Here is a 13,029-nt window from a genome sequence, read left to right as displayed (position 1 = left end):
GAAAAAACGCCCTCCATATTCATATGGTCAATGCCTGTGTGAAAAGTGGGAGCGATTGGTGCTGGCAATGAGGAGATAAGTGTTTGTTTCTGACAGACAGACACACAGACAGACATTCGGTTAATTATAGTATGATATGATGATGATGTATTTGCTGTTTACTGTTGTCCTGCACTTTTTTGCCATGAGAAAATAATTGTGTTAAGTGTTGTTGCTGTTGTTGTAACCGTTTGTTTTTTACTGTTGAGACCGAAGACGAATTTCCACACGTGGACAATAAATGAAACTAACTAACTAACTAACTAACTATATGACTGTATACATAATGTTACCTGTTACCCAACCAATATTGAAACGATTGACAACACGACTTTAGTATTTAATTTCAATGTTTTACGGAGAGGCTGAGATTTGAAAGTTCGTAGCGGTAGGCACTCGACAAAGTGCAGTTCTAGTTGTAAGTTATGATCGGGCTCTGGCTTCAAATCACATGGTTTAGGTTTACATTTTCAGGCCCGTTGTGAACTTTAATATTAAACCCTGAGCTGAGCGAAGGAAAGGTTATGTAGACGTCTACCTGCTCTGAGATAAGGATGGGGGAGGAGAAAAGACAACATGGCCAAGGCTTTCTTCAGTCAATATGTGTCTGTGTGTATTTGGGAGAATCTAAGTCAAGATGAAATAAATCCTTTTACTGGCCTGTTTTCACTTCAGCAGGATGCCAAGAAGCAATGGGCTGCCTGACATGCCATTATGATTTGGTATTGGGCGTGTAGAATGCCTTTGAAGGACAGTAAAATATTGCAGTGAATTAAAGTGAAACAAAGAGAAGTCATTCATTTACCTTCAGGATCAAATGACTGGAAGACTCTCCTGGCCTGCTCTGATGGAGATTCTGGGCCTACCAGAGACATCTCCTGCAGAGAGAGAGAGAGCGTGAGTGAGTTTGGGATAGAGGAGAAGCAGAGAGACAGTTGACTGTAGAATCAGATGATGCTCTATGCCCCTCCTATATCCAGCTTTTAGTGCTTGGTCCTAAATAAACATTAAATTCCCATCGACAATGAATGGAGAATTCAAAAATGTTACGTCAGTGTCTGAGCAGATAGACAGTGTCTATTTCATATCATGATGTTGTACGAGCGCCCCTCACTTCACACAGGTGTGGGTTTTTTCCCTACCCTGATGGACATAAAATTATACTTTTTCAAAAGTATATCTGCCTTTTCCCAAAATATAATATGGACCTTTAAAAGGCCACATTTGTCTGTAGCTTCTCTACATCTGTTGTTCCCAAATTGGGCTGGGGACCCCCCACGGCCCCCAGGGGTCCTTGCAGGGGTTCCAAGGGGTCCCCAACTACTAAATGATTGATAGTTGGGGGGAACCGAATGGACCCTTGCAGAACTGTAACTCAGCGAGTGTACACACAATGGAAACAAATGGACTGTTGTTTGTTGTTTGTTCCATTTGTACACTCAGAGTTATGGGTCCGTGGCCTAATGCATACCAAACACAGGGTCCCTGGAATCAAACCGTTTGAGAAGCACTGCGGGGCCTATGTCGAGAGCCATAACAGCACACTGGGCACAGGCCCAACACACAGACTCGCATCAATAATGACAAGTCCAGTCAAACCTGATTTGTGCACTGCATTTCACACACACACACACACACAACACACAACACACAACACACAACACACACACACACACACACACACACACACACACACACACACACACACACACACACACACACACACACACACACACACACACACACACACACACACACACACACACACACACACACACACACACACACAGTTTCACAGAGGGGGGGGGGGTAAGAAAACATAGAAAGACATGCAAAAACAAAAATAGTGCATTTCCGTACAAAAGACAGAAAACAATGTACCACAGACAATCTGTCTGCCAACAGTGACTCAACAACAAACCCTGCAGCGGAGCATGGTGGTGTACTGCTAATGCAGTGTGTGAGAGAGAAAGAGAGCGATCTGTGTTTAAAGAATGATTGCTATTTGTGAGTCTATACTGTATGTTGTGTGCGTGCACATTATGAATGTGTGTGTGCATGTATGTATTCATGCAAGCGTCTCTCTCTCTCTCCGTGTGTGTGTGTGTGTGTGTGTGTGTGTTTGTGTGTGTTCTGTGTAATCAGTGAACTCTATTGGGTTATTAAGTGATGCCGTGATGCAATGAGACGCTGTGTTTTGACTGCAAACACAGCGAGAGAAAGTGAGAGGAAGTGGTGTGTTAAGAGATGCACTGTGATTTATGGATCACATCTACTGTGTTTGTTTGCTGACTTAAGCTGGGACGTGCATCAATGCCTGAGGGGAACGGAAATGATTATCATTATTGTGTTGGTCTTTATTTTTTAATGAAATTAAAGGAGAAGAAATACTTATTAATTAATGAGTTTGTTAAGTTTTGTTTTGTAATTTATACTGTACATTTGGGATTCGTGTAATTGGAAACAAATACATCCTAAGAGTGTGTGTGTTCATTTAAGTTCTCCTCCAGTACATCCCACTACGGATCCGGTTATAGTCTGGGAGCTGTTCAATTGGACCAACTGCTGCGATGGCAGGCTCCTTCTCACAGATGTATTTTGTACACACTTCTTTGATGGTCTCGGCATCGATGGCATCGATTCTGGACTCCAGCTCATGCAGGGGGATTCTGCGGCTGTAGCACAGCATCTGTCTGCCGATGTCCTCGCAGATAGGGAAGGATCCATCGAGATGCAGAAGCATGTTTGTCTTCAGAAGATTCTTCGCCCTTGCCACTTCACTCTCCGTCACACTCGTACATAATGACATCCATTCCATCTGAGCGGAGTGCATCATGTCGTGGATGGTGCCGGGCTCACACACCATGTAGAGACCCCACAGGCCTGTGTCAGTGTAGCACGTGTTGAAAGACCGGAAGCTGTGGCACAGGTTCCCCTCACAGGCCATCTGTGCCAACTTGCTGGGCGGATTCACACCTACACCAAAGGAACGGTCCCAGTTCCCTATTAGAGTGCTGGCCACCATGAGAGGTATGGTGTCGGGGTGCGACCAGCCTACTGCCTCCATCGCAATAGCGATATGAGCCAGTGGCATTTTGTCGTCTCGTACACGGATCTCACTTCCTGTGAATCTGCACGGGGGAAGTGCTGGGGCTTCTCCCTTGTATCTGGCTGGAAGCTTGCCAAAGTGATACTTGGCCAAATCAATTAGCTCATCGTGTGAGACTCCTCCAGCAGCAGCGAGCACTATTCTGGGCCCTCTGTAATGAGTGGTAATGTATTCTACAAGATCTCCCCTGTTGATGGCCTCGATGTTCTCTGTGGGTCCAAGGATGGTTCTGCCCAGTGCCGTCGACTGGTATGCAGTCGCGTGAAGATGGTCAAGGACCACTTCCTGTAGATTTGTCTCTACTTCCTGCATCTCTCTCAGGATGACTCCTCTCTCTCGTTCGATTTCGGCTGCACCCAACGTGCTGTTTTGTATGATGTCAGCCAGGATCTCCACAGCTAATGGCAGGTCCTTTGAGAAGGCTTTAGCATAATACACGGTCTGCTCCCTTGACGTGTAGGCATTCAAGTGCGCTCCCATATTTTCAATCTCCAGCTCCAGATCAAGTTGGGAGCGCTTTCTTGTACCCTTGAATGCCATGTGTTCCAGGAAATGTGCCGTTCCATTATTCCTATCCTTCTCATAACGACTGCCAGCATCTATCCAGAGACCCACTGTGCATGTAGAGAGACCAGAGTCTTCGGAGGCAACGCGTAGTCCATTTTCCAATTCTGTCACTTTGGTTTCAGGGACATTAAGGACCACGTGATTGGCAGCTTGAGCTTGAGTCGCCAGAAGTCTGCGTGATCTAAAGGGCCGGGTTAAGATGTCTGTTGGCTTAAATACTTTAACGAGATGCTTCACTGAGGACGTAAGGCGCTGTAAGGAGACCGCCATGTGTGTAATGCACTGCGCACGCGCACGTATGCTGTAATCGCACGAAAGCAACAAGGTCACAAGAGCAGGAAGTGCTGACCAGCTGGTATAATCCGAAGTTAGGTCTTGGCGATATCTTTATCTCTATGGACAAGTTAATAAAACTTAAATTACAAGGCTTAGTTTTAGATTCTCAAACAGACTAGATTGAAGATTATAATCCGACAGAAAACAATGCTGGCAAGATGCCTTATATAAGGAGGGGATGACGTCACAACTAGGTAGGCGTAACATCAGCCCTGACAACGTTACATATACAAAATAGCGAGTCTCCCGCGAGGAGCGTGGCAAATGCTGTCTGCATCTCCTCAAGGGCAACAACCACTCTTTATGAATGCTGAATGCTTGTCACGATGATGCCAATCTAACTATAAATGCACCAAGTATCTGTGTGTGTGTGTGTACGCATGTACGACTGAAACCCACGTAAGTCAAGAACCGTTCGCCCTACCGACTTCACATTCGACACACGCGTTCCACACCCCCACAGGGAGTGCAGTGGCCGGTGTCGAGTCGGTCGATCTCCATATGGAGCTGTCCTGTTCTGACATCATTCTGACATCTGCATAAACTCCATATTTGGGCATAAAACGGACACATACATAACTGGGTGGGTCGCACCCACGGTTGTCCAGAAACGCCAGAAAAGGCCACTGCCCGTGCACCATATATGGAGCTCGTCTATTCCGACATCACAAATATGTTCTGACATCTGCATAGACTCCATATTTGGACATGCCTGACAAGAAACTCCATATATGGGCACAAAAGTGACACTGGGTGGGGCATGCATTTCCAACTTGCATCGTTCCAGGTAGGCCAGTGCCCGCTCAAGTATTACACACGTACGTATGTAATCCACGTAACTCGAGAACCGTTCTCCCCACCGACTTCCAATTCAACACACGTTCCACACCCCCACAGGGACTGCAGTTCCCGGTGTCAAGTCCATCGGATAGCCGGTTGTCCAGAACCAGCACAAAAGCCTTTGCCCGGGTTCTGGACCTGATCACCGCCCTATATCTCCATATATGGAGCTGGCCTGTTCTGACATCATTCTGACATCTGCATAGAAACGTTTCAACACCACAGTCCATGACTGTATCCATCTTCTGTAACAGCTCAATGTTCACATCAGATTTCCTATAGAGCGGCGCAGTCCCTCCCCCTTTCAGAACAACGAACGGCCCAGGAAATGAAAACGCAATGCATTTCCCCATAGGCAGTTTTTATTTAATTTATTTAAAGACCTTTTAAGCGTCGTACGAAGCCAACTCTTGTCGTGACAAATCATGACAACACACACAATATTTCGGGCCAAACAAAGAATTAGAAAGTAGAAAAAAAAACGGCAGGTTACAACACTTTTTTTGTTGTTTTTCTTCTTTGTAATTATTTGTTTGGTCCAAAATATTGTGTGTGTTGTCATGATTTGTGTGGCTTTATTAACAAGCTGCACACGTAAAGAAGACTTACTATGGGTATAGCTAAATATTGTACATTATTGTACTTATTTTCATTATAACTATTGTTAGGATATAGGTTAAACACTTGTTTTCTCCTATTATACTGCATACATAATGTGGTTTATGTTACATGTATGCTTTGACAATATAAAACTTATTTCATCATGCCAATAAAGCAATGTGAATTGAATGGATGGATTAAGTGAGAAGGTAGGTATGTATGTACGCAGATAATTGAGACAGGGTGAGTCTCAGGAGATATACACTGGGACAGAAAGAGACCCAAAGACAGGGGCATAGTTGTGGAGGTGGGTTGGAGAAAGACATGGGAGGAACTTAGGAAAAAGACAGAAAGAGAGAAATAGAGGTGTGTGGATGAGGGGACACATTGAAAGGAGAAGTCTTCCAGCTGCTGGCTTTTTAAACAATCAGAAATTCTCTCACACGTTGGTGTGCGCACACGTATGCACACACACACACTTTGTGTCATATAGCGTGTAGGGACCAGTGAGGTCAGTTGTGTTAATGTTACAGTCTCCATAAATCACACAGTAGATTTGTCATTAGCTAGTTTCACTTGTAGAGTTGAGACTCAGGCTGTTCTCCCATAGGGGGGAGAGATGTGCTGAAAAGTAGCTTTAATACAGACTAACAGAGCTGGCCTCAGCACAGTAACTTTAAATCCAAGGAAACCTGGATTTGACCTCCTCCTTTGTAAGTTGTGACAAATGTATGTAGTATGTTGACACCAAATTACGTCATCAAGAATGATGGTCCCTTATTGGCCCGGTGGACAACACCGACATACATACCTACATACCCATTGGTCGGTGGACAACTCCGACATACATACCCAGCCGATCGCAGTATGTGTGTGCTCTGCTTGCGCAAGTAATGACTTGCTGTACTGTATTGCTCCGTAAAAACGCAATGGTTCCATATATGGAACAGTGGCAACAGAGACAATACAAATGTTTCTTTTTCTTAGTAACAAAACCAAATATATGGACCATGTTGAAGGGTTATTCTGTTCCACAGAGAACATATCATAGACTCTAGTCTAGCCCATTCTGACCGGGCACCCATTTTGGTGTTGGCATCATGTTATGCTTTAGCTATTGAAAAATAGCAGATCTACAAGCTCATATCGCGCCACCGAGTGGCGCGATACGAGCTTGTAGGTCTGCTATTTTTTGAAAAATCGAAGAACGACTGACATTTTTAGAATCTGATCTCAGGTCAGAATGGGTTCATCAGACCAGTGTGTGTCCAGTGGAAACCTCGTATGAATCTGATCTCAGGTCAGAATGGGCTAATGGACCCAGGTAGAGTTGTGCCGATAGTCCGATACCGATACCAGTATCAGAAAACCCATTACGAAACCACATTATGCTTCACATGATGATATTTCATTTACAGTAAACAATTATTTTGTATCTTGAATGCTTCAGTTTCCAAGGGTCTAACGCATGGTAACGGCGATCGACACCTGTGTTCTTGGCTGATACCGTCAATAAGCCTCTCCGACCGTCTTTCTTAGTTGATGTTTCACTACTGTTTTATACTCTTAATGCATTATTTTGCATCGTTATTTTACGCGTGGCTGCACTTTAATAAAGTAATAATGGAATTGTTAATTATTCCAAATTTCCAATGTGTTTTTGGACCGGTACTCCGTATCACAATGGGAAAAGAATCCGAGCATCCCTATTACTCGAGACGAGAGTATACAAATGGATTCAAATTGACCACTTGGTTCCATTTAAACACTCCGTTATGGGCACCCTTGAAATAATAAATGAAAAGTTTGAGAACCACTGCTCCAGTCCTGCTAGTCTCACATAGCCAGACGATGGGGGATGAGACTTTAGTCCTGCAGTTAACTCAAGTCAGGATACGATAGCTAATCACGGCTTATTACCCCAAACCCCCCGCTCCTCCCCAAGACAGAGGTCATAACATCCCCTGGTAACCAAGGACAACACGCTAATAATACTGTGGTTGCAGTTATATGCGTGTGGCAGACAGACTAATGACCCCTCACACACACACCCTACGTATTAGAGGCTAATGATCATGTGACAAATAGTGACTCAGAAGTGAGCGACGCAGACAAACACACATTTTGTGTGTCTCTCTCTCTCTCTCTGCATGTGAATGAGTGCATCTGTGTGTCTAACTGTATATCTGTGTATGCCTGTGTGTGTGTGTGTGTGTTTACTGTATGCCTGTGCGATGACAGGTCTGGCCGGTTGTCTTTGATGTGGTTTCATTACAGGCCTGGGAAGACACAGCAGAGAGAACACACTCCACAGGGAACAGGGTGTGTGTGTGTGTGTCTGCATGTGCACATTTACATGGGAAGACACGTCATGAAGAGAACGCTCCACAGGGAACGATGTGTCTGTGTGTGTATCAGTGTGTGTGTGTCAGTGTGTGTGTGTGTGTGCGCACGCTTGCAAGTGTATCGATGCATCTGTATGTGTGTGCATAACTGCATACAGCCGCGAGTCATCTGTACGTGTATAATTGTGCATATTTGTGTCATTGTGTGTGTGTGTTTATTAGACCTGTCCCCTGCCAGCTTTTATTTGAATATGCTGGAGTACAAGCCTGCAATCTCTGAATGCACACGCACGCACACAGTGGAATTGATGCCAAGTCTTTGCGAGCGTGTCTTATGAAGTCAAGGAGCGCATTCCATCCTTACGGCAATACAACAAGTACTGACCAACTATCTACACACACACACACACACACACAGGACACTGCCCTGAATAGAATTAAGAACAGCACACACAAAGACATACAGAGCGTGCACACATGCACGCATGCACGCATGCACACACACATGTCGCACTCACTCCCCAATGGGCCAAATATGAGGGAACAGTGTAATGCAGAACATTCCTGCTGAGAAGAAACAGAGACTATTTATTGAAGTCAAACAAGACTTCTGGAAGAGTCAACAGCCTCACAAAACAAAAAAAGGCCTGGCTGTCGGCAAGCGCTCGCACGTGCGTGCGTGTGTGTGTACTGTATTAGAACCAAATGTCAAGGACAGGGAGATGCTGGAATTTCTGGACAATGTTAAAGGGTCTAATTTTAGGAACAGGTTCTACTTTCCGGCCTCTACTTTGAGGGCAGTAACGTTAATTTGTATCAGCAGTAATACAATTGATGGGTTCAGAAGATTCTTTAAGAGAGGTCTACTGTAAGCCAAGCACTTTGATGTTTGATGTTTAAAGCAGCAGTAGTTGGCTAGCATGTGCCACATTTTGAATGTAGAAATGCAACTACAACTAAAGACGAATATTTTCATGGAAAATATTTGAATTGTGAGAGAATCGTGATCTCAATTCTTGTGGAGGAAAATCGAGATTCACATTTGAGCAAGAATCGTGCAGCACTAGTCTGTGCACCCTATCCCCCTACGGATCAATTTTTACCCTCTCAAAGAGTCAATTGAACACTCAGGATTCCTCGTGTAGCTCTCTTCCCTTTCTCCTTGCTTTTTTTCCCAGATGCGATTGGGTACTTCACTTTGTTTGACTCACTTCCCCCTCATCCCTACATCTAAGCATGAGTGCCACCCCCTCATACCTTGCTCCATATTGTACCTCGGAGAACATAAGTAGGTACTTCACTTTGGAGTGTCCACCCTCCTCACCTCCTCAACCTTCCACTCACTCTGCTGTCCTTCTCTCCTTTCCGTTCCTTTCTTCTCTAAAATCAGTCTGGGACAGGTGTGTGTGTGTGTGTGTGTGTGTGTGTGTGTGTGTGTGTGTTGAGGGGGGGGGGGGGGGTACAGTTACTCCCATTGTTGTGTGTGTACGTGTCCGTGCGGCTCCACCCTGCATACATGCAGGTTATTGTGTGTGCCGAGAGGCCATTAGTGGCCACAGAGTGTGTCTGTGGGGATCTGCTTACAGGGAGGACAAAGCAGAGGTCCAGGCCAATGTCTTGGTCTTGTGTTAGTACAGAAAGACAGTAACAGGCCTCCATGTATGACATGATTTATGACAACGAGGTTCTCCAACGCTTTGTGACCACGGCACACCAACAATGGACGAGTCGAAGTCTCAAAGAACACATCGTGACACGTTGTGAGCTTGTACATATGCCACTTTCACCTTTTCCCTCTTTTTTGAGACATTATCATTTCTTTTTAATAACGACATTACATGGCCAAATAGGGACGTCAGGTTGAAAGTAGTACGTTTGTTTAGGGTTTGCCCAAAACATGGCATCTGTATTGGAAGAGTGTGTGTACAAAGTACAATATAAATACAATTAAATTAAAATGTTTTGTATAATGTATGTAAGAGCCTCCTAATGCGACAGCATCTCATCAGCCTCTAAAGCCCAAACCACACAAGGTTGCAACTAGGCGCAACTAGTCAAAACTCCTTGAAACAAAACAGTTTTAAGGTCAACCATAACTGGGGATAATGGTTGCTACTTTACATATAAAACTAGAAAGAGTGCCCTTCTGGGCACAGGTCTCCACCAGGATAGGAATGTAGGACATTGCAGCTTGCCTTCATCTGGTGGTTGGATAAAAGGGCAACAAAAGTAAAAAATTCCAGGCAAAGGTTTTTCCTTGGCCTCTAGGGAGTTGGCATACAAAGTTATCCACAGATCCGTGCAGTTAGAGGTAAAAACACTTTTCGGCCAGTTATAGCGCCACCTTGAGGCTGAGTTGAAATTGTTCATGTGGCATTTTGTCCTCGGCCTAGTGGTAATGTGGGTGCACAATTTCACGGAAACCACGCGATGTGTTCATGATTTGCAGCATTTTGTTTGAAACTGAGCACTCCTGTGAACTTTGGAAGCCAATCTTAACCAATCAGGATGGAGTGTGAGAAATCTGAAAGACCGGTTTCGTTGAATGGCTCTAGAGAGACTGTGTACCAATTTGCGTGATGTTTGGACAAAATCTGTAGGTGTACTGTGCAAAAACTTGTTTTGCACAAAGCGGCCTCCTGGTGGCGCTATAACAGGCCGTTCTGGAAAGTTTGGGGCAGAGGTTCATCGTTGGCATCCAGGGAGTGTGTGTGCAGAATTTGGCATCGACCGGGTTAACTGTGGCCGAGATTAGCTGCTCACGGACACACACACACACACACACACACGCGCACACGCGCACACGCACACGCACACGCACACGCACACGCGCGGACGGACGGGGACACACACGGACGGACGGAGTGCAAAACATACTCTCCCCCCATGCCTTCGGCCTGGTGGAGACAACTACTGTACATAACCAGAGCTGCTACTTTCACGCACACTTAATAGCGATTTATGCAGAGACAGCCATGAAAGTAGCACAGCATGCGATTCCCAGTTTCCCAACACACTCAAAGACATTTATTGTCCATCTTTCTCTCAGATTTTCGTTGTTCAAATTTATATAAGAGAAGACTTCCGCACGGCGCACACCCGGCTCAATTTTCAGCAGGTGTGTTGGCAGCAAAGCAGCAGACGCTGGAGAAGGAGGGAGACCCATTCTGACCTGAGATCAGATTCATACGAGGTTTCCACTGGACACACACTGGTCTGATTAACCCATTCTGACCTGAGATCAGATTCTAAAAATGTCAGTCGTTCTTCGATTTTTTTTTAAATAGCAGACCTACAAGCTCATAGCGCGCCACCGAGTGGCGCGCTATGAGCTTGTAGGTCTGCTATTTTTCAATAGCTAAAGCATAACATGATGCCAACACCAAAATGGGTTCCCGTTCAGAATGGGTTAAGAGTCAAGGCAACATTTGGGTCAACCGTTCGGTAACGTTAAAGAAGCAGTCTAAATTTAGTAAAAGGGTTTGAAGAGAAGACAGCTCAGACAGAGTTGAATGTGCATGGCCATGAACACACTCTCTCTCTATATATATTTTGGTGCTAATCTAACTACTGGCTAAGTTGTTGGCTAATAAAATATGACACTGCTAGGCCTGGTAGTGCATGTGTGATTTTATCTGTGAACAGAAACAGACACAGGCGAATACAAGATCTCCTTGCAGAGATGAATATGAAATATTCTGGTTGATACTGCAGATGTACATCAAATACACTGGTTGATCATCATCATCATCATTTTTCGACCGCGGGTGAGATCATGGAGTTCACAATGTCACTGAGGCCAGACTTTCCGGTTCTTCATTGAAAAGGAGGCAGCAATATAAAATATACTGGCCATTACATAATGGAAAGGACAGGTGACAATGCAATGTTTTAGTTTTACAAGACAATGTTGTTGCCAATAAAAGTATATTGACGTCACATTACACATCAGTATACTATTAATGATTTGCCTCTTGTCATCAGATTTTACACATATTAAGGTCAAACAGAATATCACATCTGCTGGGCAAGAAAGAGAGTCAGAGAGAGAGACTAATAAAATGTTCACCTAACCTCAACTGCATCCCAAAAGACTACAACGGGAATGTATGTGTGTGTGTGCGTGCGGTGTGTATAGCTAGTAGGTTAGTGATAAACATGTTCACCCAACCGTGTCTGCCACCACGCACTAGGAAAAAGAGATAAAGTGAGAGAATGCGTGCGTGCATGCATGTTTTGCAGGTGTGACAGACGGTGTGGGCACACTGGGCAGCAGGTGATTAATGTTGCTGTCATAGATGAGAAGGGCAGAGACTGAACAGAGAATGGAGGGGAGACAATACAAAACAGACGCAGCAACCTGGGAACGTACGACACAATGCAACACAACACAACACAGTGACACAGAGCAGAACACAACCCAACGCAGTGTCACACTGACAGAAGGTCACACAACGCAGTGTCTCTCTTCACGAACACAACAAAGGACTAGTCCCAAACATGGGCTGCCATGGAAAGGAACCCCTGACATAGTTGTTGAGATATCTTGCTTGGGACTAAAGTGGTAGACAGACGGACGGACGGACGGACGGACGGACGCACGAGGCCGTCCTTAGAGCCCCGGCACTAGCGAGGCCATAAATGCAGTACAATATAAAACAACACAACACGGTATACAGTGATGACAATGCACCACAGAGGGGGACGGTACACATGCAGGCATGCACACAATTTAATTTACTCAGAGCCATCTCATGTTGGGTCACCGCAACACACAAGCATTCACTGACACAGACACGACTACGCCGACACCCACGCAGGCCTTTCATCCCGTCACAATGGCCCAGGTCTGACTTGTCACATATTATTAATGAGTCCTAATGTACAGCTGAACAATGGAAAGCAAGGTCCCACACAGGCACAGTTCATACTCCTGCGGATGAACTGTCCTTTTGTGGGACATCAGTTAACATGGGCCAGCCTACATTTCTCACGCACGCACGCACGCGCGCACGCACACGCACACGCACACACACACACACACACACACACACACACACACACACACACACACACACACACACACACACACACACACACACACACACACACACACACACACACACACACACACACACACACACACTAATGTGCAGAAGCGCCCATCCCAGACTGTCTGATGTGAGCGTATGC

The 13,029-nt window shown here is 45.1% G+C and overlaps 2 protein-coding genes across 2 annotated transcripts in view; both read right to left on the bottom strand.

Moving 5' to 3' along the window:
* Positions 1–13,029, bottom strand: part of mindy3 (MINDY lysine 48 deubiquitinase 3) — a 57,959-nt gene that overhangs the window by 21,195 nt on the left and 23,735 nt on the right. The window contains exon 12 of the mRNA XM_083761715.1: positions 845–917. Coding sequence (XP_083617841.1) covers positions 845–917 — 73 coding nt within the window. The remainder of the gene's footprint in view (positions 1–844; positions 918–13,029) is intronic.
* Positions 2,534–3,985, bottom strand: LOC310856001 (mitochondrial-processing peptidase subunit beta-like; the record flags this gene model as incomplete). The annotated part of the gene is made up of 1 exon (XM_083761216.1): positions 2,534–3,985. The coding sequence occupies one exon, from the start codon at positions 3,983–3,985 to the stop codon at positions 2,534–2,536; it is 1,452 nt and encodes a 483-aa protein (XP_083617342.1).

The sequence above is a fragment of the Protomyctophum parallelum genome, assembly GCF_964188405.1.
Source record: "Protomyctophum parallelum genome assembly, chromosome: 3".
NCBI classification, from domain to species: domain Eukaryota; kingdom Metazoa; phylum Chordata; class Actinopteri; order Myctophiformes; family Myctophidae; genus Protomyctophum; species Protomyctophum parallelum.
This window is presented reverse-complemented; position numbering and strand designations above follow the sequence as displayed.